This window comes from Delphinapterus leucas, chromosome 1 (genome assembly GCF_059928025.1).
Source record: "Delphinapterus leucas isolate spDelLeu-1000000601 "Yukka" chromosome 1, BTC_Dleu_Yukka2, whole genome shotgun sequence".
Classification (NCBI taxonomy): Eukaryota; Metazoa; Chordata; class Mammalia; order Artiodactyla; family Monodontidae; genus Delphinapterus; species Delphinapterus leucas.
In genome coordinates this window covers 174,763,609-174,790,230 of record NC_143129.1, presented here as the reverse complement: position 1 = coordinate 174,790,230, position 26,622 = coordinate 174,763,609, and the positions used below count along the sequence as shown (strand labels likewise).

General features: G+C 56.1%; 1 protein-coding gene across 1 annotated transcript in view; it reads right to left on the bottom strand.

The window, feature by feature from the left end:
- The window catches only part of KIF17 (kinesin family member 17), a 48,810-nt gene that overhangs the window by 17,191 nt on the left and 4,997 nt on the right, over positions 1 to 26,622 (bottom strand). Inside the window, exons 2-11 of the mRNA XM_089899690.1 lie at positions 25,322 to 25,468; positions 24,305 to 24,406; positions 18,676 to 18,865; positions 14,719 to 15,171; positions 10,327 to 10,436; positions 5,660 to 5,807; positions 3,576 to 4,129; positions 2,576 to 2,656; positions 1,856 to 1,954; positions 1,083 to 1,288 (exon numbers count right to left, since the gene is read on the bottom strand). Coding sequence (XP_089755816.1) covers positions 1,083 to 1,288; positions 1,856 to 1,954; positions 2,576 to 2,656; positions 3,576 to 4,129; positions 5,660 to 5,807; positions 10,327 to 10,436; positions 14,719 to 15,171; positions 18,676 to 18,865; positions 24,305 to 24,406; positions 25,322 to 25,468 — 2,090 coding nt within the window. The remainder of the gene's footprint in view (positions 1 to 1,082; positions 1,289 to 1,855; positions 1,955 to 2,575; positions 2,657 to 3,575; positions 4,130 to 5,659; positions 5,808 to 10,326; positions 10,437 to 14,718; positions 15,172 to 18,675; positions 18,866 to 24,304; positions 24,407 to 25,321; positions 25,469 to 26,622) is intronic.

Genomic DNA, 26,622 nt, shown 5'->3' with positions numbered 1-26,622 from the left:
TCCAGCTTCAACTCAGGGCGGCTGCTTCTCCAAACACCCCCTGCACCTTTGTGCCACATTAGGTGTGCCCTGTACCTCAAATGCCACCCCTGAGGCATCTTCGTGCAAACCTTATTCAGGTGTCCCCTCTTCTGAGAAGCCCTCCCCGACCACACTGCAGACCACACAGTGAAAATCGCCACACGTGCCATGTGTTTTCTGTGTGTGCGACACCAGGCTCCCGCCTCTGTAGGCGTCGTCTCATTTGACCCTCACAACAAGCTTCTCGAGATTCTATCACCCACTGTATAGGTGAGAAGCTGAGGCACAGAGAGGTTAACCTCAGCCTAGGTGGCAGAGCTGGGAAGTGGTGGAGGCGGACGGGAACCCAAGCAGTGACTACACAGAACCTGGTTCTAACTGCTCCAGAACCTGCCTCCCCGGGCCTCGTGTACCTGCCTGACCCTGGACTGAGAGCCCCTTGAAGGCCAAGGCGACATCCCATCTATGCTTGCATCCTGGTGCCCAGCACGTAGTAGTTGCTCAGTTAATGTTTGAACAGTGGACTGTGGGGCCCGAAGGGGGCTGAACCCCTGGCCGTGGGGCTGACTCTGTCATGGAGGTGAGCCTGACAGTAATCTCATCTACAGAGGTGAGAACCAAGGCTCAGAGATGTTAAGCGACTTGCACAAAGCTGCAGAGCAAGTGAGGAAAGCCCGGCCCCGCAGGCGCCCCAGGGTGTGTTTGGGGTGGCTTGTCCCTAGGGGGAGCACATCTTCCATCAGGGAGGAACTGGAGGCTCGGCTGCGACCTGGGGAAAGCCTGCATCGCCTGCCCTGAGCTCCTGAAGCCTGCAGGCCTGGCCCCTCAAAAACCAGGCGGGGATCTGGTGGCACCTGTGCTGCTTCGTAAGCTGAGCCCTGCCACCTGGCTGACCCGAGCACCGTCCCTGCCCCGCTGCTCCTGGAGAGGCTCAGCCACAGCAGGAGAAGACCTGGGTGGGGCTCAGGAAGAATCTATGGGCACCTCCACCCCTGCGCGCAGGGCATAGCTCCCTCCCGCCCCACATGGGGTCCCACCACCCCCCGGGCTCAGGTGCTTACCGGGCAAGCACCTCCTGCTGGTCCACAGTGGGCAGTAGGTCATCGGTCAGCACTGCCACCTCCATACTGTCCCTTCTCGCAGTTGTCTTGGCCAGCAGAGACTGATGCTGAGCCTCCAAGGCCACCTGGGCTTCACCCTCGGCTCCCACACCGCGCTCTGCTGCCAACCCCACCTCCTCGGTCACTCCCGGGCCCAGGTCAGCCTCCTGAGCACAGAGAGACCCAGGTGGAGGCGGGAGGCCGACTCCTGGACACGAGCTCACAGCGGCCTCGATCCCAGACGGGGGCAGCCCGGCCCCTGGCAGTCTGGGACGGATCACTTCTGGCTCGGGCACACCCAGTTATACAAAAATGCACCATTTCCACCAACATCCCCCCAAAACGGTCCCCCAGCTCCCTCTCCCACCCCTCACCATCCAGGCTACACACAGCAGCCAGCGGGATTTTCTTAAAATATAAATTGATCCTTCACAGCTTCCCATCACATTTGCAGTAAAATCCAGTTTCTTCCATGGGCTGCCGCACCCTCCGTGCCCGCTCCCTGCCTTCTCCCCACAACCCCATCCATACTGCCACTTCTCTGACCTCCTTTTCTGTCACTGAGAAAGTCAAGATCTTTCCAACCCCAGGACTCTGACACTTGCTGACCCCTGCTTGGTGCTCCCCCCAGCGCCTTCTTCCTGCTTCAGCCCCATCTCAATGTCACCTGCCGGCCGCGGCGTCCCAACCTCCCTGTCTCCCATCTCCTAAGGATCTGCAGCGCCGGCTCCTACCCAGAGATCAGGTCCAGAAGCCGGCAGATCGCTTTCCCTCTCCACAAATGTGGGCAGATTTAAAGCCTTCCTCCCAGTGCCCTTGGCCGGTTGTGTCCTCTGAAGCAGAAGAGAAAACAAGGGTGGGGTCTGAGGGCAGCAGAGCTCAAAACGGGTCCCCCACCCCCGGGGGGGGTCCCCTGATGGTGCCTGCGGGGCCCCCAGCCCCTGCTCTGCGGCCCTCGTCCACCGCACATGCTGGGCCTCTGTGCTTTAGACAAGGGCTCCACGGCTGAGGAAAGTTTGAAAATCGCTGTGGATCAGTGGCCTCTTATTGACAAATCGACAAAAAGAGAGGTGATGGCTCCTCTGATTTGCACGCTGCTTTGAGGTGGGGATGAGCTGGGGGAGGGCTGGGGTTGTTGTCCTTGGTTTTTTCTGGTTTTGTTTTTGTTAGTTATTTATTTATTTGGCTGCACTGGGTCTTAGTTGTGGCCCGTGGGATCTTCACTGCCACGTGCAGGACCTTCGTTGCGGCGTGCGGGATCTAGTTCCCCGACCAGGGATCGAACCCGAGCCCCCTGCATTGGGAGCGCAGAGTCTTAACCACTGGACCACCAGGGAAGTCCCTGTTGTTCCAGTTTTACGAGTGAGGAAACTGAGGCCAGAGAGGGAGGAGACAAGCGGAAGCATCCGGGAAGAATCAGGCCCCTGGAACTGCCCCCGCCTGTCAGTACTCACAGTCCTGGGCAGGAGGTCGTCGGCCGCCTCAGCTTCAGACCTGAGGTCACCAGGCTCCAGCAGATCTGTCCGGGAGGGGTGCTTGCAGGAGAACAGGGGCAGGGGGAAGAGGAGTGGTTGGGCCAGAATCATCTTTTGCTGCCCTGCCCTGCCCCTTCAGCTCCCCACCTGCTCACCAACCCCACCACCTCTTCCTGAGGGAAGGAGGGGAGACTAGATGAGGGGGGAGAACAGGGGAGGGAGGAAATGGGGGAGAGAGGAGAGACACTGCTATGTTGCAGGAGCGTTACCTGCATGACCTCACGTGAAGCATGTGTCAGCATCCCCATTTTATAGATGAGGAAACTGAGGCCCAGAAAGGTGACTGGACAAGGTCACACAACTGAGTGAGTGGTAGAGCTGGGATCTGAGCCCAGGTCTGATTCAAAGGCCTGCGGTCTTTATACCCACACAATCACACATACGGGAAGGGAAGGGAAGGGAAGGACAAAGGGAAGAAGAGAGAAAAAAAGATTTTTAAACATAAAAACAGAGGGTTGAAAAGGGAGAAGGCACTGGACAAAGGGGCAGGATGGAGGAAGAGCTGCATCTCAGGATTCCTGGGTAGCCCCTGAAAGGTAGCTGGATTCTCACAGAGCCCCCTCCCCGACAAGAGCATGAGGGTTGACCAAGGCCACCTCCAGCTCTTTCAGGCCTGGAGCTCAGTGTAACCATGGCAACCAGCAAACTCCCTGCACAGATGTCCCTCCGTCAGCAAAACAGGTGCCCAGCTGGCATCGCCTGGGATCTCAATCCCAACCTTCCTACTGATTTACAGAGCATTAGACAGAGCCTCTCTTTCCCAGACCCCTGAACAGCTGAGCTGTCGCCACACCAGAGACACCGCAGAGATGGTGCCGGCGGTGCCGGAGCAGCAGAGGTTAGACGTCTGCACATGCCCCATGACCTCTGTGCCCCAGCTGAGCTCTGCCCCCATGGCATCCTGCATGACATCAGCTACCTGCGTGGTGACCTTGGGTACGTCCGCCTGGGGCACGTCCAGCCCGGCCCCCGTGGAGGAGAGCCTGGCCAGCTTGGCTTCCACGGCAAGTGGGTTGTGCAGGCCCGGAAGTAGCTCCAGGGCCCTCAGGTGGGGCTCTTCTCCCTGGAGGAAGGGCTCCTCCTCCCACAGGGGCTCCGTGCCCTCCCGGCTGACATCCTCATCTAGGAAGTGTCCACTCGGGGCCTCCACCTCGGTCACAGGGACCTCCAGGCTGGAGGGCTCCCTGGGCCCAGGGAAAGCCGTGGAGATGAAATTTTCTTCGAGCGTGGAAGACTCATCGGACCCAAGAGAAACCTCCGACTTGGAGGCCTCCACCTCGGGCAGTTCCTCAAACCTGGAAGAAACCTCAGTCTTGAAGACACCCTCACTGGGCAGGGTGTCAGGCATGGAGCAGATCTCGGGTTTCACGGCCATCTTGTACTGGAAAGTAGGTGAGTACTCAGAACTGCTGGCGAACTCAGCCCTGGACATGACCTTGGCCTTGTAGAGGACTTCTGCCTTCAGGACAGCCTCTGCAAATAGAGACCTTCCTTTAGCTTTTTACAGGGTGGACAGGCGGGACCCTTCCCTGGAAGCTGGCCCCAAGCTCACCATCTCCGAGAGACCAGCTTAAGAGTCAGAGCCTCCCAGGCCCCTAAATACTGGCTTCCCATCTCTGCCCGTCTGCGCATCAGAACTCAAGCCCTGTCTCCTTCTACCTCTTCCAGGAAGCCTTCTCTGACCAGCTCCACGATCTTTCCATTCTCTGGCCTCCCCAGCCAGCCATTATATGCTGGGCTCTTACCACTCCGCCTAGGGTCTGCTCTTAGTACATAAACTGACTTCCCTGCAGGTATTATTGTCTCCAAGGCAGAGAGCTCCCAATCAGCAGGCTCCGCACCCAAGACCCTCGGGGCCTCGCCGGGGTCTCAGGGCCCTTGTCCACAGGATACGCTAGAGCCGTGGGATATAATGAATGCTGTGGATGGATATTAGCGAGACCAAATAAAATCCCTTGGAGGCCTGATATTCAAAGTGGACTGGAGGGAACACTCCCAAGGACAGAAAGTGCTAGAATCTGCCCTTCCCTCTTCTTCCAGGTCTACACCAAAAGGGGCATCTCCCTGCCATCTGGGATGGGAGATGATCGCACAGGCCTTCTGCTCCCAGCTCATGGGCAGTAGACCACCTCCTTTACATCCCAACCTCTTCTTTGTCACCGTGTCCTGGGCTCCCCTGAGAGAGTCCTGATGTCCCCTTTGCTGAAAGAGACAATCACTCCCTAGCTCATGGCCTGAACTTCTCCAAGCCTGAGTCTGCACACCTGCATTGTGAGGATGCGGTGAGTCCCAACTCACTGAGGGAGTTCTGGAGAAGCACCTACCTACCCAGTACCTGGCACACGCAATGCCCAATAAACGGTACCAATGATATGAACATATTGCCATCATTACGAGGTGGATGTTACAGTAACTGAGTATTAGGAAGTCTTGGGCTGCCTGGCAGCACACGTGTCTGAAAGATAGTGGTGGGATGGAACGTTCTAGAATGTCAAATAGAAGATAAAAATTTCCAGGAAGGTAAAAGTTCTTGCTAATGATTAAATGCTTATTTGGGGACGTGGTTGCTTTGGTAACAAATGGTCTCAAAGGTGAAAAGAGACTGTAGAAAATGTAGAAACTGGGGGAAAGGACTTATCCATAAAACATGGGTGATATGTTACAGCTCTAAGTCAACCTTGGGCGGCGATCCAGCCTGTGGCCAAGGCATCACGAGGCAGTGCTGTGGGTAAGAATACTGGCTCTGGAATCAGACTGCTGGGTTCAAGTCCTGGCTCCACTTTACCAGCTGTGTGACCATGGACAAGTTACTTACCCTCTCTGGGCCTCAGTTTCCTCATCTACAAAGTGAGGGTGACTGTGGTGCCTGCCTTGCTGGGCTGTTGTGAGGACTAAATAGAACTGAGCCTGGTGCATGGAAAGTGCTCTATAATGTCAGTCAGAGGGGTGAGGAGGAGAGCAGGCTGGCCTCCCTCCCGACAGCTTTGGGGGGCGGGGGCCCACCTGTCTCCTTGCGCAGGTTCTCCTCCAGTGTGGACAGCTTCACATCGTACGAGTTGCGCATGGCAGTGATGTCCTCCTCCAGACGGGCCCTGGACTCCTGCTCTGCCTCATAGTCGGCCCTCAGCCGGGCCAGGCGCTCTTCGTACTCCTGGCAGAGGCGGGGGAATAACAAGAGGGGCAGCATTTACCACCACTTCAAAACGCAGCTTTCAGTAATCCTCTCTTGTCATTCAAACAATCCAGAAAATACAAATAAGCCAAAAGAACAAAATTGAAATTACCTCCTCAGCACTAGGATGATTCCTGGCTGGTGAAGACCCTTCTGCACTTTTCTCTATACATTTTTAATGGGCTAATAGTATGCGTACCTGTCTGTAATCTATTTTTTCCACAAAGCAATAGATCATGAACACCTTTCTGCATCAACAAATATGTTTTAACCAAATAGTCCTCAAGCCATCAAAGACAAAATGTACTTTTATGCGTCTGCTTCTCTCTCCATCTTTGTCATTACCACCAGCTCTCGTCTGACCTGGTTCCCCACCTCCTCTCTTGCTCCAAACCTTTCTCCACGTGGCAGCTACGCATCCATAGATCATGTTTCAATGGCTTCCCATGTTGGAGGATAAAAATCTAACCTCCTCAACTTGACCTCCAGTCCCCAGTGATCTGGACAGCCCACTCCATCTTTGCCACTCTTGGGCACGCCAGGTGCTTTCCACTCCTAGACACGCCCACTCCCCCCCAGCCTCAGGGCCTTTGCCCTCACTCCCTGGTAAGCTCGTCCCTTCAGGCCTCGGCTTGGGAACAACCTCTCAGAGAGGCCTTCCCTGGTTACCCTCTCAGAAGATCACCACCACCGCTCTCTGTCACTTCGCTTATTTCTTCTTAGCCTGGATCATAAGTTCCATCTGCATTTATTTGACTATAGATTAACCGTCCAGCTTCCCCACCAGAGAACACGCATCCTCCCATCTTGCAGCTTCGGTGCCTAGCAGAGAGGAGGGACTCGGGGAATCGCCGCTGAATCAGCAAGTGCATGAAGCAGAACTGCTAGGCAGGCTGTTCAGGTGTCTAATATGCGTCCCCCACAGGGAGGGCCGGGCCTTTATGAACTAATGTTCGTCTGTGACCCGCTGTCTTCTGGAGCTGCTCCTGACAGAGGGGCCTGCAGCGGCAGTAAGCCAGAGGGGTGGGACAGGGTTAAAGATGGGAGAGCCCCTGCACACGCCCACCCCTCCAGATCCCCCAGGAAGTACAGAACCAGCACAGACTCCTACAACAGCACAGATGGCAACAGCACAGACGGCAAGACCTGGGCTCTCGGGGTGGAAGAGGAGACAGACCACCATTAGAATTTAATGTTTTCTGGGACTTCCCTGCTAGTCCCGTGGTTAAGACTCTGCACTCCCAATGCAGGGGGCCTGGGTTCGATCCCTGGTTAGGGAACTAGATCCCTCATGCCGCAACTAAAGAGCCCACGTGCTGCAACTAAAGATCCCGCACATGGCAACGAAGATCCTGCGTGCCGCAGCTAAGACCCGGCGCAGCCAAATAAATAAATATTTTTTTTAATGTAACGGTTTATGCAGCACAGTTGAGATGCATTGAGCCTCAGGGCAATACCTGTAATGTTACTGAGACCCAGGGAGGGTCCAGACTTGCCCAGAACCACGCAGCTCTCTGATGGCCTCACGGAGACCTGCAGCCCAGGCCCCGCCTGCTTTCTCCTGCCCCTGCGCCCACCCTCGCCTTCCTCCTCATCCAGCTGGGATCCCAGCGCCCAGCACTACATCCATCCCTCAGCAAGCACCCCTGACTCCCTCACTTCAGCATCCGCCCCTACTCCCTCCAGCACAGCCCTGACCCCAGTTAAACCCAGGCCTAGGCCCAGTGGCACCTACACCCCCGCAAGACCTGGCTGGAGATGCACACGTGGGCCCGCACACACGGCAGCACCGGCTTCCTTTCTCACCTGTAAATGTGTGACCCCGAATATCAGAAGGACCTCTAAGTGGTGTCCCACCCTTTCCTAGTCCTTCCACCTTCCCTCTCTCCGAAACCCTCCGCTCCCCCCATTTCCTGTCTGGTCCTCCACAGAGAGCCCTGAAGAGGGCAGAGGTGAACTCCCTCACCCTCCCTCTGCCCGAAAGCTCTGTGTCCTCTTGTGACGGAGGACAAACCATCCAAAGCCGAACCCCCCGTAGGAGGACTCTGCTCTTTCAGTCCCCCTCCCTCCTATACCTCGGATTTCTCCCTCGGTACTAGATCGTTCCCTACAATCCACAAAACATGCTCTACTACTTCCTTTTTTTTTTGCCACACCATGTACCTTGCGGGATCTTAGTTCCCCAACCAGGGATCCAACCCAGGCCCTGGCAGCGGAATCCTAACCACTGGACCACCAGCGAATTCCCATGCTACTTTCAATATTAAAAACAATAAAACTCCGCCTTGGGCCCACCTGCGCCTCTGGCTCCAGCGCCCAGCGCCTAGTAGGTGCTCAGAAAATGCTTGTTGATGACTGAATGGGGTAGGGGGGCTAGAGCGCAAACCCAGACCTCCGAGCCCTGGCTGGCAGCTGTTACACAGCCCAGCCTCTTCCAGCAGCAGGAAAGCCGCCTTATACCCACTCTAGAGATGAGGAAACAGCCTTGGAGAGCTTAAACAACCTGCCCGGGCACAGAGCCTGTAAGAACTGGACTCACAGAATGTAAAAGCTGGATGAGCCCTAGGAATCTTCTAGCCCAAATCCCCTGGTGCAGCTAGAGACGGAAGCCCACGGAGTCAAAGCTGCAGCCCGTGGCTGAGCCGACTCCTGGCCCGGCACCCTCTCTGTTACACACAGGGGCCACCTCCCTCATCCTCAGCATCCTGACTGGCTCAGGAATGGGAAGGAAAGCACAGTTTAGGCACACAGAGAGTCTTAAGTGGAAGAACAAACGGGAGGGAGGACAGACCCCCTCAACTCTTCCTCTGAGTGTGGCTCACAGAAGAAACTCCAAGGCCATAAAATAGACTTGGTGGTGGCAGCGCCAGGGGACAGTGGTCTGACACAGCGTCCACTAGGCTGCCCTTGAGGAGGAGGCAGGTGACCCCCATCCCCAGAGCAGAAGGACCCTCCAATCACTGGCTACTCCAGCAGCCGGCCCAGAACAGCGTTCTTCTCCCTTATGACCACTAGGGGGCGACAGCGCCCTGCATATCATACAGCCAGGATGCCCGCCCACCCAACCCGGCTTCCTCAGGGAGGAGGCTTCCATCCCAGCCCCAGGCCAGCCCGCCCCCCCCGCCCCACGCCCCCCTCGCCCCACGCCCCCCTTCCCCGTACTGCTTAGTGACCAACTTCCACCTGTCCCTATGAGATTCCAAAACACACCCTGAAGCGCAACCTCTCTCATCCTGTGGGCTTGTGCTCAGCCATCCCCAAAGGCCCCCACCTCCCGGGACCTCCCCACCCCGCCCCGGGGAGCCAGGCCCAGGGCTCCAGAGCTAGCCTGCCGCTGCCCCAGGAGCTCCCAGAGCAGCAGAGGAAAAGGCAGAATGAGCGGCTGAGTTCCCAGAACCTTGACGGGGCCCGGATGGGGCCATCCAGGAGCTACAGTTGAGCCTCTCCCCAAATAGTAAAAGCCTCCACCTGTCATGGGCAGCACTTGGGGGCTCTTTGGTCGATTCTTCCCAGCCCTCCAGCCCACAGGACTGAGATTCCCCCAGGCCTTACCCCGTCTGCCTCCCAGAGGCTGGGCCTCAGGCCCCCCGCAGCCTGCCCAGGGCTGCTCCCATCTGAGGTCATAGTTGAGTGGCAGAGGCCCAGGTGCAGACACATCCAGGCCCCAGTCTCCGCAGAGCTGTTCTTCCCTGGCATTAGGTTTTTCACCAGGAGGAAGTCAGTGCCCTACTTAAAGGGATCATCGAATGTCAAACCCCACCACATGCTCAGGTCTCAGAATGCAGCCCTCTAATGGCAGGAACCTCCGGAAATCAAAAGAGCCTGGAGTTGGGATGGAGCCTAAGCCAGGGGTAGGAGGCGCTGCGTGTCTGGCTGTGTAAGTGCCCCCGGGGTCAGCTCCGCATCTGTAAATCAGGGTGCTACCTACCCCGCTGGGTCCCAGTGTGCTGGAAGCCACAGTTGTGGGAGGACCCAGGTGCCCCGAGGTGACAGCTTTTGCTGGGAGGCTAACGCCCCACTTATCTACCGGTAAAGTCAAGTGGGTGCCCAGGGGTCCCCACGGCCCACCCAGGCTGCCTGCTCTCAGCCCAGAGCCCTTCTGCCCTGACCTCTTCGCCGAGGCACTGGCCATCCCTACTGCCAGGGATGCCCTCTCCATTGCCATCAATCCACAGCCAGCCCTTCATGCAGTACAGACGAGAGATGGCACCCCTGCAGACGCCCACAGCCCTCTCTGTTCTGTGCACAGAGGCACCGACGGGGGACGGACTGTACTCTGGAGTCAGGAAACCGAGTTCAAATCCCGGCTTAGACTCTCCTTGGCTGTGTGACCTTGGGCAGGTCATGGCACCTCTCTGAGCCTCAGCTTTCTGAGCTCCAGAGGGAGATTGGAGTACCAACCCCAACGTGATGGTGGCGGGGAAATGGTATCGTTCTGGAGACGGTCTCCTGCTGGGCCCCACCTGCCTGCCCCTTCTCCACCTGCCCAGGGTCTCACCTCCCGGATCAGCTGCTTCTCAGCCTCCGTGTCGTGCTGGATCACAGATGGGGGCAACAGCTTCTCTTCAGTCTGGACGGGGTTTGGGGGAACCTGATTGTTCAGCAGGGCTGGGAGAAAAGCAGAAATGAGGGGCTAAGACTAAGGTGCACATGGTTTGCAGGAACTAAGCAAAAATCCGTAAAAAGGCAACTGCGTGCTCATTCAAAAAAGACCTCAAAGTACTGAACTTATTTCAAGCATGTCTCTGTGTAAGATGCTCATATACTCATCCAACAAGTATTTCTTGAGCACCTACATGTTCCAGGGCCTGGGGGTTTGGCACTAAACAAAACAGACAAGACTCCACACACACATTGTTTTCAACTGGGGGAGAAAGGTAAGCAAAATGCATAACATGTTAACAAGGTGATATTTTCTAAGAGAAGGAAAGCAGGGAGGGTGCTGAGAAATAAGGATCGGGGGAAGGGCTGCAATTTTAATAGTGTGGACAGGAAAGACCTCTTAGACAAGGTGGGAGGAAAGCAGTTATTTGAAGGAAGTGAGGGAGCGGGGCAGGCAGAGATCCTGAGGACAGACAGAAAGGAATGGTGAGTGCAAAGGTCCTGTGGCAGGCAGGGGCTGTGACTGTTCCAGGAACAGCCGGGAGGCCACTGAGGCTGGATCAGAGTGAGCGAGGGAGAGTACAAGCAAAGAGCAGAGCAGGTCAGAGAGGGAAACTCGCAAGCCGTGGCGAGGGCTTTAGCTTCAACTCTGGGTTAAACCAGGCCATTGGAGGGTTTGGGCAGGGCAGCGAAAGGACTTGTATTTGAACAGGAGCTCCCTGGTTGCTGTGTGGAGAATGTACTGGGGGGACAATGGCACAGATTCTGGACCTGCTTTAAAGGTAGAGACAACAGGATCTACTGCTGGATTGGATTGAGGTTTGAGCAAAAGTGAGAAGCCCAGCATGACCCCAAGGTTTCTGGCTTGAACACCTGGAAGAAGAGAGGTGTCACTGGCTGGGGACAGCTGCAGGACAAGCAGGTCTGGGAAAGGTCGAGAGTTCAGTGTCCAATATGTTAAGTTTGGAATGACAATTAGATAGCTGGCCAGATGGCCAAGTCTGGAAATCAGATGACATGGTTTATCAATCAGGTTTGGGTTTTATTTCCTGATGTTTTTGACATCCTGGGGGACTTGATGGCCAGGAAGAGACTGCCCCTCCTAGGGCCAGCCAATTCCTAGAGGGAGTAAACAGCTTGTCCCGAGGAGCAACCCTTTCATGTGCAAACCAACCAATTCTGAATCCACACCCACCTCTATCTAACTCTCCCACACAGCCAGTATTTCCCCTGCCCAAAGTCAACCGGGGCCAGGACCAGACAAGCAGGGACAGCCCTTATGCCCCAATCCTGTCAGGCTTACTCAAGCTAGCCAGTCCTGAGCTGTTCTTCCTGCACGGCTGTGTCTTTCCACCAAAACCCGGATAAAGGCCCTGGCCCGGGGGCTGTCCCTCGCTCCTCTCTGCCTCCTGACCCACACTGGTGCTTCCCCCTGTGGCCCTGCATGGCGTGCCTCTCATTTCCAGGGTAAATGAGTAACATTACCCTTTCTTTCAATGACATTGACCTGTGTCACCACTCAGTCACCTTTATAAATTAAGACCTGGACACGCATCACACAGCCAGGCTGTGAGAATCATGAGCACGGAGGTGGTGTTTAAAGATGTGAGAACAGGGCTTCCCTGGTGGTGCAGTGGTTAAGAATCCGCCTGCCAATGCAGGGGACACGGGTTCGAGCCCTGGTCCAGGAAGATCCCGCATGCCGTGGAGCAACTAAGCCCATATGCCACAACTACTGAGCCTGTGCTCTAGAGCCCGCGAACCACAACTACTGAGCCCGCCTGCCACAGCTACTGAAGCCCACGCGCCTAGAGCACCTAGGCGTGCCTAGAGCCCACAACAAGAGAAGCCACCACAATAAGAAGCCCGCGCACTGCAACGAAGACCCAATGCAGCCAAAAATAAATAAAATAAATTTATAAAAATTAATAATAATAAAAAAATAAAGACATGAGAACAGATGAGCCCACCTTAGGAGTGTAGAGAGAGAAAAGGCTAGAGGACCGGCCCTGGGACAGCCTGACATCAGGAGGTTAGGGATGGAGAGACTCACACAAGGGAGCTGAGAAGGAGTGGCCGCAGAGGCAGGAGAAGTAGGACAAAGGGCGTCCAGGAAGCAAGGGTTTCAAGGAGAAGGGAAGGGGCCATCTGAGCCAGCTGGTGCTAAGAGGACAGCTGAGGCCTCCTGAGGACCCATCACTGGATTTAACAACCAGGAGGGCATCCATGACAAGGGCAGCTTCAGTGGGATGGGGGCACAGGGCCAGCCTGGACTAGGGGCAGGAGAGCAGAGCACGGAGGGCCAGTGAAAACAGACCAATGTTTCCAGTTCTGCTGAAAGTGGGGAGAGAGAAATATGCCAATGACCAGAGGGAGAACCAGGGCTGAGAGGGCAACGCTAACAGTAAGTGCCTGTGGTGGAAACACCTGGAGCTTTGAGTCAGACACACCTGGTTTCAAGACCCAACTATAACGTTAAAGCATCCGGTACCGTCTGTTGAGCCTTACGTGCCAGGCTCCGTGCTAAGCCCACACGTGAATCATCTCGTGCAATCCTCTCAACCACCCCACAGCAATAACAAGGCAGGTGCTGTCATTACCTCCACTTTACAGATGAGAACGTTGAGGCTCAGGGGGGCTAAGTTGCTTCCCCGAGGAGCCAGGACGTGAACCGGTGATTACTGCCCTGATCTCAGCTCTCTGCCTGCCCTGCCTCCGTCATTTCAGCTTGCTGGGCTCCATGCTCCAGATCCAGGAAGAGGGGATGCTAAGAGCCCTTACCCCGCAAGGCTGTCGTGATAACCATGGGAAGTCTGCAGGCCTGTCAGCTGCTGGGTCAGGGGAGCCACTGGCAGAGCAGCCCCAACTCCCTCCTGGTACCCCTCGCCATTCCTCCATCTAGTTTCCCCTCACTGATCGGGGGGGCTAAGCAGGGTCAGGGGTGGGGCAGGAGGGAAAGAGGAGGAAGGCAGATTGCCCAAGCGGAACCCCTCACAGTGGTGTTCAAGGGCCTCTGCACTCCAGGCCCGGCCAGCCCCTACATAGCCATCTCCCACCACCCGAGCCGCCAGGCAGTCGGCAGAACTACCTGTGGGTCCCCAAACAGACCTTAGAGCTTTGTGCATCTCTGCACAGACTGACCAGTCTCATCCTGTCTAACAGGAGACTTCTCATCCCCCAAGACTCTGTTCAATCACCCCTTCTCCTCTGTGAAGCCTTCCCTGACTGACCACACCCTACCCCCAGATAGCCTTGGCCACACACTCCCTTCTGCCCTGCAGTGCCCTGTACAGATCTCTGCGCCAGATGCACACAATGCTCTGCTGGAGTGTCTTTCTCCCCCAGGAAACCAGGTATACCCACGAGGCAGAGCCTGGAACTGACTCATCTCTGTGTCCCCATGCCCAGCACAGGTCCACACACAGAGCAGGTATGAATGGATGGGGGAGGGGTGAGAGGAAAGATAGATAAAAGGATGGATGACAGGACGGAGTGAATGAGTAGGTGGACATGTGGACGGTAGGATGGATGGGTGGGTGGATGGATAAACAATGGAGTGGGTGGGAGGACAGGTGGGTTGAATGGATGGGTGGATAGATGGGTAGATGGATGGATTCGTGGGTAGGTGGATGGATGGGTAGATGCATGGATGCCTGCGTGGATGGATGGATGCCTGGGTGGATGAGTAGATCAATGGGTGTGTAGAATGGATGGATAGAGAGGAAGGTGGGTGGGGAGGTGGATGAACGGACAGATGGACTCAGTCTCTTTAGTGCTCCCTTCTCCCAAGGGATTCTCAGACAAAGAAAACTCTGGAGTCCCTTGGTTGCAAGGACCCTGCAGGCCCATGCTCCAGGTATAGGTTTCTACCTGCCAGATGACAGCCAAACACCTGGGTGTGAAAGCAGTCATCACAAGGTACCTAACTGGGAGTGGGCGGGTGACGTCGGGGGAGGGTGGGTCACCTAGTTGCTAAGCAGCACAGCATCTCCACGCTGCCATGGAGACAGCAGGCAGACAGGGGGGAGGACGGATGTGCAGCCTCGAGGCAAGGAACGGGGGGGGGGGGGGCAGAGCCTCCAGCTGGTGGGACGGGCCTCATGCTGGGTCATCGGCGAGCAGAAACCATCTGGGCCGTCACCAACCAGGGCTCTCCCCGGCTGTTCAAAACTCTATGCTCACGTGAAGTTGCGAGGAGGTGGGCCATTGCTTCCATGCCCCGGAAGACAAAGGGAGAGGGCCTTTCTCGTCCCGGGCCCTCCCTTCCACTCCCTCCCCCTGCGCCCACCTGACAGGGTGCTGGGGCTCATCTGCTGAGCCAGAATCGCCCTGAGCTTCTTGATCTCCTCCTGGTACTCGCGCAGGAGGGCATCCTTGGGGTCCTCGTTGATGCGAGGCTTGTTCCTGATGTTCTTGGCTCGGTTGGCGTAGCGCAGCGTGGTGAGGGTCTCATCGTAGTTGTTGTCAGCGGGCGACAGGCAGGCCACCATCAGTGTCTTGGTGTTGCCGCCCAGCGAGTCCTGCAGCAGCCGCGTCAGTTTCGAGTCCCGGTAGGGGATGTGTTTGCAGCGCCCGTCCACCAGGGCCGAGATGACGTTGCCCAGCGCCGACAGCGACAGGTTGATCTTGGTGGCCTCCTTGAGCCGCTCCCCCGTGGCACCCGTCTTGGACTGCCGCTCGCTGCCTGCCAGGTCCACCAGGTTCAGCTTGCCTGCCCGGAGGTGGTCCTTGCCCCGCTCATCTGCAGACAGAACAGGCAGAGGGGTGAGGGCCCTGGGGTGAGCCCCACGGTAAGGAGACCCTGGGTGCTCCCCACCCACCGAGGGTCTCATTTCAGCTGCACAGGAGCCCCATGGAGGGGGTGCTAGGATTGTGCCGTTACAGATGAGAAAAGTGAAGCTCAGAAAGGGCATTTAACATGCCTAAGGTCACATAGCTTCCAAGAGCAGAAGCCAGGGCCAACTGACTCCAGGGAGCGGGGGCTGGGAGGCACAGGCTGCTCTCTGAGTGCTGCAGGATTTCTTAGGGCTATCGAGACAGCTCTTACAGATTCCTTGTGAGGCAACTGCGGGGCGGGGCGGGGTGGGGGCAGTGGGAGGCAGTGAGGGGATATGATTGGGTCACCAGGGAGCTGAATCCCTCAATGCAAAAAACATCGGCTTTGGAGAGCCTTGGACCCAGTTCCCATCCAACTCTTGCCTCCTACTTGCTGTATGACCTTGGCAAAGCCACGCACCTCTCTGACCCCCAGTTCTCACATCAACAAAATGAGTCTAACGATAGCTCCCCACCAGCGTTGGTTGTTGGAAGGAGTGAACGGACAGCACACCTGTACCGAGTCCACACAGGGCCCAGCACACAGCAGGGGTTCGTTTGCCCTGAGAACGAGCCCAGTTCTGCAGCGGCCGCAGCTGTGCTGGCAGGGCAGACCCGTGTTCTGGGGGTGACGGGAGCCGGGCACTGGCTGGGAGCAGGGGCCTGGAGCACAGGTTTTGAAGGCAGAGACCTGAGGGATCCGGTCTTGATTCTATCCCTCGGCAGCTGTGGAACTCAGGGATATCAACTCTGAGCCTCGGCTTTCTCTTAGTAACGTGGGAATCTAAGACCCACCCTGAGGGCTGTTGTGAGGATTACACAGAGAGCACTGGCGTGAGGGGCTCGGGGTCATGCCTGGCACACAGCAAGTACTCCTCAAGTGACAGCCTGCGGCTCTTGATACTATTAATAATTCTTACTGTCACCAGAGGACATGGTAAACGGTTCCAAATGAAATAGAGGGGAGGAGCAGGGGCTTCCTCCTTAGTTTCCTGCTGGTTGAAACCAGAATTGGCCTGGTTTTGCCCATGAGCACAGCTACCTAAAGTAAAAAGGTCTGGCTGGCATCCAGTGGAAGCTTGGACATGCAAGGGGCTTGATTCTTTGGGCTATTTTTTTCTTAAGGAGCAGCAGGAAGGAGGGACTTGGAAATGCCCTTTTGGAAAGCTCTTTGCGGAATGTACCAGGAGCCTTAAGCAGGTTTGTACCCTTGCCCCAGGAGGCCTGCTCCAGGGAATCTAATCTGAGGAGATGACTCTAAAAGCAGAAAAGGGGACTTCCCTGGTGGCAGAGTGGTTAAGAATCCGCCTGCCAATGCAGGGGACACAGGTTCGATCCCTGGTCCAGGAAGATCCCACATGCCACGGAGCAACTAAGACCGTGCGCCACAACTACTGAGCCTGTGCTCTAGAGCTTGCAAGCCACAACTACTGAAGCCCGCGCCTAGAGCCTGTGCTCCGCAGCAAGAGAAGCCACCGCAATGAGAAGCCTGCGCACCACAACCAAGAGTAGACCCCGCTCGCCGCAACTAGAGAAAGCCCGTGTGCAGCAAGGAAGACCCAACGCAGCCAAAAATAAATAAATAAATACATTTTTAACAATAAATAAATAAAAGCAGAAAAGGCTTTGTACACAAAGATGTTCATCATGGCATTATTTACAACACTGAGAAACCGGAAACAGCATTAAGAGCTTGTAGAAAAAAAAAAAAAAAAAAAGAGCTTGTAGAGGGCCGGGTAGAGGAGGGTGCTGACTGATACGCGGTCCTTCAGCCACCTCCCATGGTCAGGAAGACATGGCAGGAACGATGTGGGAACATTCTTAGGGATGGCATGGGGAAGAAACTTTATATAGAGCAGAAGATTTTAAGTGTGTTTAAAATTTGCACAGGGAAAAAAAGGATCAAAATAACATATGCTTAAATGTTAACGGTTGTGTTTATGAGTAATTTCCCCTACCTTTCTCTAACTCCTAAATCTTCATTGAACTTATTTTATAATGGAAATAAAAAATATCTTTAAAATTTTTAAAAAGCCTGTTTGCAGGCAGCCTGCCTCATCCTTCAAACCCATCTGCAGAGACCAAGAGGCACCCCACAGGGCCACTCTCTCCTCCTCCCTCCTGATCTGTCCTCTCAGGCCCTAGTCCCTGCCCCCACCTACAGCATCATATGAGGATGTGATCACACCACCCGCCCTCCCCATATCATCACCCCTGGGGGAGACTCTGACCCAGCCAGCACCAGGGGGTTGGCCTGGAGCCAGGTCACCACACAGGTGGGCAGTGTGCTGCTGGGGGTTCCGTCAACCCAGGCCTTGACCTTGGGCTGGGATCTCTCCACAATTATGTTCCTAGTTGGGCTGAGGCTGCTTCCTGCTCCACTGCTCTCCGGAGTTCTGTTTGTGATGAACCACAAACTTGGAGGCAGCTGCAGTGTTAGTGGGAAAAACCCAGATGTCAGAGAAACCTGGGTTCAAATCCCAGCTCTAGCACTTAACAGTTAAGCGGTACCTTGAAGCACTTAAGTAAGACCTTGAACAAGCAGGTCACTTGACCTCTCAGAGCCTCCGTTTCCTCATCTGTTAATGGGAATTATAATGCCTGCATTTAGGACTGTTGTGGGCTTTAAACAGAATGAGGTGTGTAAAGGACTCAGCACAGCGTCTATAGGTGGCCTGAAATAAACGAGTTCCTTTCCTTCTTCTTCTCTTTCTCAGTAACTCTTCCAGAAATAAAGAAAGAGTGAGATGGCTTTGGAGTAGAGAATGCTAAAGAAAGAGGAGAGGGCTTCCCTGGTGGCACAGTGGTTGGGAGTCTGCCTGCCGATGCAGGGGACACGGGTTCGTGCCCCGGTCCGGGAAGATCCCACGTGCCGCAGAGCGGCTGGGCCCGTGAGCCATGGCCGCTGAGCCTGAGCGTCCGGAGCCTGTGCTCCGCAACGGGAGAGGCCACAACAGTGAGAGGCCCGCGTACCGCAAAAAAAAAAAAAAAAAAAGAAAGAGGAGAATCCTAAAGTTCTGGGTGGCACACACTCTGGGGGCAGACCCCTGGGATAGAGGCCCAGCTCGAAGACCTTCTAGTTGTGTGACCGCGATTTCCTCACTCATCTGTAAAATAGGGATGATATGAGTATCCACCTCATGGGGCTGTTGGAAGGAGCAAATGAGCTAATGCAAATACATTGCATGGCACGTAGAAAGTGCTCAATGGTAGCTACTAGTATTATTATTGTTGTTGTTGATGATGCTGTTTATCCTGGAAACGTGGGTCCTGGCACAGGGACAGTCCTCTTGTGTTTCCTCCAGGCAACCCCAGCATCTCTTCCCAGTTGGGGCCCTCGAGGCTCCGAGTGGTGAAGGGTCTGGGCTACTAGGAGCAGGCACCCGGCTTGGTGGTCCGGCCCCCTCCGCCCCCGCCCGGCCCCACGTACCCACCGCGTAGATCTCGATGCTGATGGTGAAGATGGAGTGGGAGCGGGAAGAGTCCTTGTTCATCAGGGTGTAGCCAACCGAGCGGTTCTTCCAGCCCGTCTCCATGACGCGCTCGCACTGGGCCACACTGTGCACCGTGTGCATGGAAAGCCCCTTCACGTACACCCCCTTCTCCGAGTGCTCCTTCAGCTGCGGGCAAGAGGCACGGGTCAGGGCTCCCCGGGGAACCTGAGGGAAGGGCCCAGCTCCCACCACCTCTGCCCTCCTGCAGGGCGGGTTGGCACCTCGGATTCTCTGTCACAGGTTGGGGGTTTGACCTAGGTAGAACCAGCCTCAAACCCACCCCCGCCTCTCCCTTGTTGTGGGACCTTGGGTCAGTGACATCATCTCTCTGAGCCTCCGTTTCCACATCTGTAAAATGGGTACAAGATACCTATCCCTTAGGGAGGTGATGAGGATTCTGTAAACTAAGGCTCGTACAACGCATGGCATGATGCCTGGCACGTGGTAACTGCTCCATAAATGGCAGCCGCGGTCTCACTGTTGTTGTTAGTGCCGTGGTTGTGAAGGTGGTTTCTGGTCTGGGGCTTCAGCTCCCAGGGGCCAACCCTGTCTGTAGTCATTCACCCAAGGGCTCTGAGTGCTTCTCCCCTGACTTGCCAACGTGGCTTCTGCTCGCCTCCCTGCCGCGGCTCCACGGCAACAAGAATGTTCCCAGACCCTTGGATCATGGCGGGTGAAGGGCCATTTGCCGCCCAGAACTCCCACTGGCCCCCAGCCCTCAGCACGATGGCAGCGAGTAAATCAATTTATCTGACTGCTGCGTGCTTGCTCTCCAGGCAGCTGAGCTGTTTTGTTGCTGACACAGAGCTGTGAAAAGCAATGTGAGAGGAAATAAAACCACTCTGGGAAGAGCAGAATGAATTAGGACAGAAGTCATCTGTCCGCTGGTCTGAGCCAGAGTAGGCTCAGATGCTTTGCCCCGGGGCAGCTTCAGGGTCCCAGGTGGGGCTGGGCCCCTGCTGCAGAGCGGGGGGGGGCGGAGGGGGGCAAGCACAGGCTTGCCCTATCTCCCCAAGTCTGGAGAAAGAGCCAGACCCAGACCGAAGGACTGGGTTTCACGGAACAGATAAGCGACAGAGGCAAAGAAAGGTTAAGTGGCTTTCTGAAGGTCACACAGCTATTAGTGGCAGGGCAGCACTGGGGTCACCGGCAGTGGAAGACTCCAGAGGCAGGGCTTGGAGAGAGGCTGCAGCATCCTGGAGTAACTGAAGTTTGATATGACAAAGGGCTGACCTTGACCTAGAAGGTGGCTGTGAGGACGGAGCTCAAAGGACAGGAGCAGGAGAGCCTGCAAACAGAGCAGGGCTTGATGGTAGCCTGGGATGCTGTGTGCCTGCTTTGGTCACTGCCACACTCTCAGAGGCTAGATGCCTGCCTGGTACATGTTAGGCGCAGGTGACGGATGGCTGCTCCTGGCCTCAGGAAGAACGCAGTTTCCTATCCAGTCAGACAGACTCGGGTTAGAAACCTGGTTCTGTGACTTGCTAGTTGGGGAAGTCATTTTGCCTCTCTCGGCCTCGGTTTCCTCATCTGTAAAATGAGGATGATAAATCCTATTTCCACAAGACTTTTGGGAGGATCGAAAAGAGAATGGACGTGAAAGGAGCTCTGTGGGGGTTTCTGGAGGGGGTTCGGTGAACACAGATACCAAGAGGATGAGGCCGATCTCTCCAGCCTGAGCAACCTCACGAGCAGGAAAGGAGGTCAGGGGAGGCAACACCTAATGTAGGGGTCTCCCACCCACCCTATTTTTGGGCCCAGGAAGGCTCGCCCCCTCACCTCCCGACCTTCTGGATCCCTCCACCCCTCCCCTGCTGTTCCGGCCTCCACCCACCTCCCGAGTGTCAGGCGCCAGCCGTGCCCCGCATTCCTTGGTAACTGTTCCTCCCGGATGCCAGGCGGAGCGCGGTCGCCATGGCAACCAGCTGGGATGCGGCCGAGTGGGGGGGGGCGGCGCGCATGCAGGACGGCACCACAGCCGGCCGGGAAACGCCCCCATGGAGGTGTGGGGTCCTGCCACTGGCCCGACGCCGGCTGCGGGAACCAACTGGAGAGGCCCCTGAGGGCCCCACCTCCGCCACCCAGCACTGAGCTGGGTTCCACGATGGTGGTTCGTGGTGTTGGGGGAGGAGGTGTTATCGGCGTCCCCAAATCCCTCGCTGGCCCTCGCTGATCTAACCGCTCTCATTAGCAGAATTACCAGGCCCTGTGCTGTGCTGTGGAGCCTGGCCACCCTTTACTGACTGTGCCCTCGGGCTGGCTCTTGAACAGCAGCTCCTCCTAAGGCTGTTGTGAGGGTTACACAGAACCCAGCTGTCCCTCCTCTGAGAGAGCTCCGGGCACCCATGGGCAATGTCTCTGAGCACATCTGTCACTGGCGGCCCTCACCCCCAGGCAGCCTGGCTCACCAAGCCTGAGGCCCGTGGTCCAGCTGGGCCATGTACAGGCAGCTGCCAGCCCTTGGGCCTGCAGGGCCTGGGTAACCGAACCCATCCTAGGGTCCATGATATGGAGGAAGTGGAGGGGGCTGGCAGGGGCCCCGATGCTGCAGGCTGGCCTTTCGAGGCCGACAAGCAGGAGCAACTCCCTGTGCCTTGCTCCCGTCCCCATGTCCCCGTCTGGGGGCTGAGTTATGACTCAGCTGCTCCAGCTCCAGGAGAGAGAAGACAGTGGCTGGAGGTGCCTGTGTAGAAAGGGCAGAGCACTGCTGTGTCTGCGAGGAGGTGAGGAGGAGGGGGCCGGGGGCCAGTCCTGGTCTGGACGGGGACTGGGGGTGGGGGGAGTTCACACCCCTGTGGACCTGCTGTAGTCTGTGGCCTGACCTCCAGGGTCTTCCCAGTAAGTCTCTGTTGAATGGATGACTCAACTCATGAATGTTCCTCCCTCAAATGGAACCCCACTACTCGCTTCTCACTGCCCCCCAGGTTTCCTATACTTCCCACCTGGAAAAGTCTGGGAGGAAAGCACCTGACCACTCAGATCCCACGTATTCTGGTATTAGCGCCATTACTAGTAATTTGCTGTGTGACCTTGGCCAAGTCCCTTCCGCTCCCTGGGACTCAGCTTCCTCATCTGTACCATGAAAGGACTGGGCTTAGAAGCTCTCTAAGGGTCTTTCTGGCTCAAAATTTTAAGGATTTTTCCACTATCTGGCCAGCACAAGCAAGTATTTTTTCAAAACAGCTGCTCCCTGGGGTCGGGTTTGTTCAGTTGGGCCATACAATGGTTGCGGGTCACAGAGGAACTCACAGTCCCTCCAAATGAAGCCAGGACCACTGGAGGGCCTAGGGGCAAGTGGGGGGCTCTGGATCTGAGCAGGGAAACAGCTCTGCCCCACATGGATGGGGTGGGACGGGACCCAGGTGATCCCAACATCCTGTCCAATCTAGAGGTCAGTGAGGGTCTGGAAGACTGGGGGGCATCGGCAGCAGCCCCTTTATCTGGTTCTGCGCCCCCTCCCGTGGCTGTCAAGGCCTGTGCCCTGGGGAGATTTAGGCAGTTGGGCCACGGAAAATGTCCAACCCTGACTCTGTGGCTTCCTAACCTAGTGGCCACAGGCAGGTCACCTCCTCTTTCCCAGCCTCCTTTCCTCGTCTGCAGAACGGGAGTCTCCATAGCGACCTCCCAGGACTGACGCTCATTAATGACTGACGTTCCCGCAGCTCAGGCATTCTGACTCTGAAGGAGGTAGTTCAACCTCCACCGCTGGTTGTGGGCCTCTTGCGGGGGGTGTGGAGGCGGGCATTGGTTTCTTGGTCAGATAAGAAGCCCCAGAGTCTGGGGGCAGCCACTAGCATGCTGGCCACAGATCTGGGTCAGTCTCCCCTCACTGGGCTCCTCATTGGACTTTTTCTTTTTGGCCACGCCGTGCAGCATGCGGGATCTTAGTTCCCTGACCAGGGATGGAAGCCAGGCCCCCCGCATCGGGAGTGAGGGGTCTTAACCACTGGACCACCGGGGAAGTCCCTCCTCCTTGGACTTGACCTGGCCCATCCAGGATTCAGAGAGTCCCAGATAGGAGACATAACCAAGCCTTGCCCAAAGGTCCCGGACCTGGTCCAGCCTTGCCACCCCCTGGCTGTCCAGTCCTGGCAGGTCACTTGACCTCGCTGTGCTCCCCAAAGGGTCAGCCACGTTCTGCCTATCTTTTTCTTTTTTTTTTTTTTTTTGCGGTACGCGGGCCTCTCACTGTTGTGGCCTCTCCCGTTGCAGAGCACAGGCTCCGGACACGCAGGCTCAGCAGCCATGGCTCACGGGCCCAGCCACTCCGCGGCATGTGGGATCCTCCCGGACTGGGGCACGAACCCGCGTCCCCAGCATCGTCAGGCGGACTTTCAACCACTGCGCCACCAGGGAAGCCCCATTCTGCCTATCTTGATAGAGCCCTCAAAGCATCTAATTCCGCTTCACCCAGCTGGGAAATGATGTCCTTTCATTCTGATTCCAGCCTTTCAGGAGACTGAGGACAATTTACGAGATGAGCAATGCTCAGTGCCCAGTTGGGCCAGCCCTAGTTTTTTTCTGTCTTGAGTCCATTTTGCAACCCCCAGGTCATATTCCTCATCCTTTCTCGGAATCCCAATGGCACGAAAGAGCTCACACATCGAGCCCCTACTACGCGCTGACCCTCTGCTCAGCAGCTCCCCCTTGTTACCCTCTTCAATCCTCACAACATTCTGAGGTCATGTCATCGATCTTTGGACGCCTCCACACCAGACCCCTTTCAGAGGGGGACAAGGTCCCAGAATCTGAGCCCATCTGCGGCGGTAAAATGGGATGTTTGCGATGCAGGAACTTGATGTCAGACAGATCTGGGTTCAACTCCAGGTTTGGCCCAGCTTCCTGCTGTGGAAGCTTGGGCAAGTTAATTACCCTCTGTAAACCTCCCTTCCCACATCGGTAAACTGAGGATAATAATGTGGGTATCCCCAACTTTCTCTAAGTTCAAGTCGGAAAGAAATCCGATTTTCACTTTTACCAAAAAAGCCTTTATCGTACTAATGTCAGTCTTTCATAAAAGCAAAGTGGAATCAAGATTTTGGAAAGCAGGGGATACTCTTCCCTTTAGGCTATTTCAGCTTTTACAAAACACTCGCTCTGCTTTCTGATAGTGGGGGAAACCTGTATCTACCTAACGAGGTGACTGGGAGTATTAAATGGGATAACATGCCTAAAGCAGTGAGTAAACAATAAGTGCTCAAAAAATGATCACTATTACCTTTTAAGCTTGAAAGTCCCTTAGAATTTTTCAAAATAATTTTTTAGAAGTGGAACCCTTTTTTCAAATGCAATCCGTCACCAAATTCCATCTATTTCAACAGATGTAAGTGGCACTGCCCCAGAGAAGGCCTCCCCTCCCCTTGCGTGGTGCGGGTAGGCCCAGTAACCCCTCCCCTGCCTCACAGACTCTGAGCCTACTCCAAAATTCAAGTTCAAAACTCCCCATTCTAGTCTGAACCAGCGCCTGTGTCCTCAGGACCCTTCCCCATATTTCTGAGGGAGCACCCCCAATGCCAACCTCCCCCTCTAGCTGCCCCCACCCACCCCTGCCGGGGCTGCACCCACCTCCAGCTTCTGCTTGGTGTCAGTGCCCAGCAGGTCACGGACATCTTCGTTGTAGATCTCCAGGTAGGAGGCCCGGACCAGGAACTTGGTACTCTCTGCACACTGCAGGGAGAGCAAAGATACCTGAGCACCTGCTGCCTGGACATCACAAGAGGACATCGTGGCAGGAGGTGTCCCGAACCTCACCTGACCCTGCCTGCCTGGCCAGCTCTCCCCTCCTCTCCGGCTTCTCAGAGTGGCATCATTTTCATACTGCTATGGACCCACGCTCTCTCTACAAGCCTCATGGGAAAGGAAATGGGAGAGGCCTCCCCACTGTTCAGGTAGAGAGACCAAGGCCACGGGTAAGGCCTGGACCAAGCACTGGCCCTGGGCTAATCCCCGGCAGTTCTTCCAGTCGCCTGTGGGTCATCAAAATGAGTCCCAGGTGTAGTACAGTGGGCTCTGCAGCTGACTCGTCCCTGCTTTGCCATTTCCCAGATGCAGGAATCTCTGCGCATTCATGAGTGGTCAGCAGGGCACGTCTCACCTGCAGCCTGGACACTGGGATAACTGGTCTGGGCCCAGCCCATAAGGGCTCCAAGCCTTGGCTTCCCTATCTCAAAAATGAGGATAACAGCTACGTCCTGGGCCAGGGTGGTAGTGAGATAATTATGCAAAGGGCTTTGCACAATGCTTGGCCTGTAGCAGCTGCTCAATTAAAAAAGGAAGCTATGATTGTTTACAGCCATTTCTTGGGCCAGCACTCTGGGTCATCATATCCATGTGAAGTGTTATACGAAATGTTAAAATCCAAAAATGGCAGGAGGAAAACACAGCAGGTAGAATTTTCTCAGCTTTAAGTTCTCCCATCACCTCTTCAGAAACCAGAGCCTGCGTCTGTCTGCTCATCTGTGCCGCGTCAAGGCCGCTCTGACCGCATCCCACAACCGCTGCCCAGGTCAAAAGTGCTCTAGGATCATTCACGGTAACGCCTGGGGAGCCCAACCCTGCCCCTTCCATCCCCCAGGCCCATACCTGGACGCTCTCGAAAATGTGCTCGAAGGCCCTAGGGATGATGCCTCTTTGGCAGGGTGGGTCAGGCAGGCCCTGCATGGTGAAGGACTTCCCGCTGCCTGTCTGGCCGTAGGCAAAGATGGTGCTGTTGTAGCCCTCGGTGACGCCCTGTGTGGGAGGACACAGCCCAGGGCTCAGCTGGCCGAGCTCAGCCAGGCTTGGGGCCAGGCCCGGGGCTGCAGGGCTGCCTCCTGACTCACAGACTTAGGGCCCCTCCCTGGCTCTCCCACCACGGTGGCACAGGGCTGGGGGAGGGCAGTGCAGAGATGAACGCGGCACAGCTCTGTCCTGAAGGGGGTCACTGCGCGGTGGGGTAGGAGACTGTCCCTGTGTATGGCTAAGAGCCTGGCCGCCATCCTTTACTGACTGTGCCCTTGGCCTGTCCTTATTCAGGCACATGGAGCCTCAGCTTCCTCGTTTGTAACAAAGGGTAAGAACAGCACCTCCTCTGAGGCTGTCGGGAGGTGTACACAGGAATTATTTCACGTGCTGGCACACGAAGTGCTGGCACACAGAGGTAGATGCTCCCTAAATGTCTGCCTGGAACGTGCGGGAGACAAGACATATACATGTGATCCTCATATGAGGTGGAGGTGCATGTAATGATGGCGTACAGGACGGGCAAGGAGAGGGAGTGCCAAGAGGGGGAGACAGAAGGTGCAGGAAGCGCCAGGCAAAGCTTCCTGGGCAGGTGGAGGAGAAAGGGGGAGCAGAAAGGGTGGCTTGGATTTTAACAGGTGACAGGAAGAGGAAGGCATTCTAGGCTGAGGGGACAGCCTGAGCAAAGACCAGAGAGGTGAGAGGCTGAGAGCAGGTGGAACTTGGGCGAGGGGGATGGAGACGAATCTGGGAAGAAGCAGGAGGCAAACCAGGTGGCATACCCAAGGGCATCCTTCATTCACTGATGCGACTGTTCTTTCCATAGGTACCGACTCTCTCCTCTGAGGGGGACTGTGGCTGGTGACAGAGCCATGAACAAAGAAGACACCCTAGTCCCCGCCCAGCTCATGAGATCACAAATTCTAGAACTTAGTATGGGGGGCAGGGGAATCCTGTGTTAGAATGTGGGCCCAGAGAGCTGTGCCCAGGCCCCCAGGGCCCAGGTGGCATCTGCGCCCGTTTCCACTGCAAAGGCACATCCTGTAGGGACTTCCCTGGTGGTCCAGTGGGTAAGACTCCATGCTCCCAATGCAGGGGGCCCAGGTTCGATCCCTGGTCGGGGAACTAGATCCCACAGGCATGCCGCAACCAAGAGCCTGCAT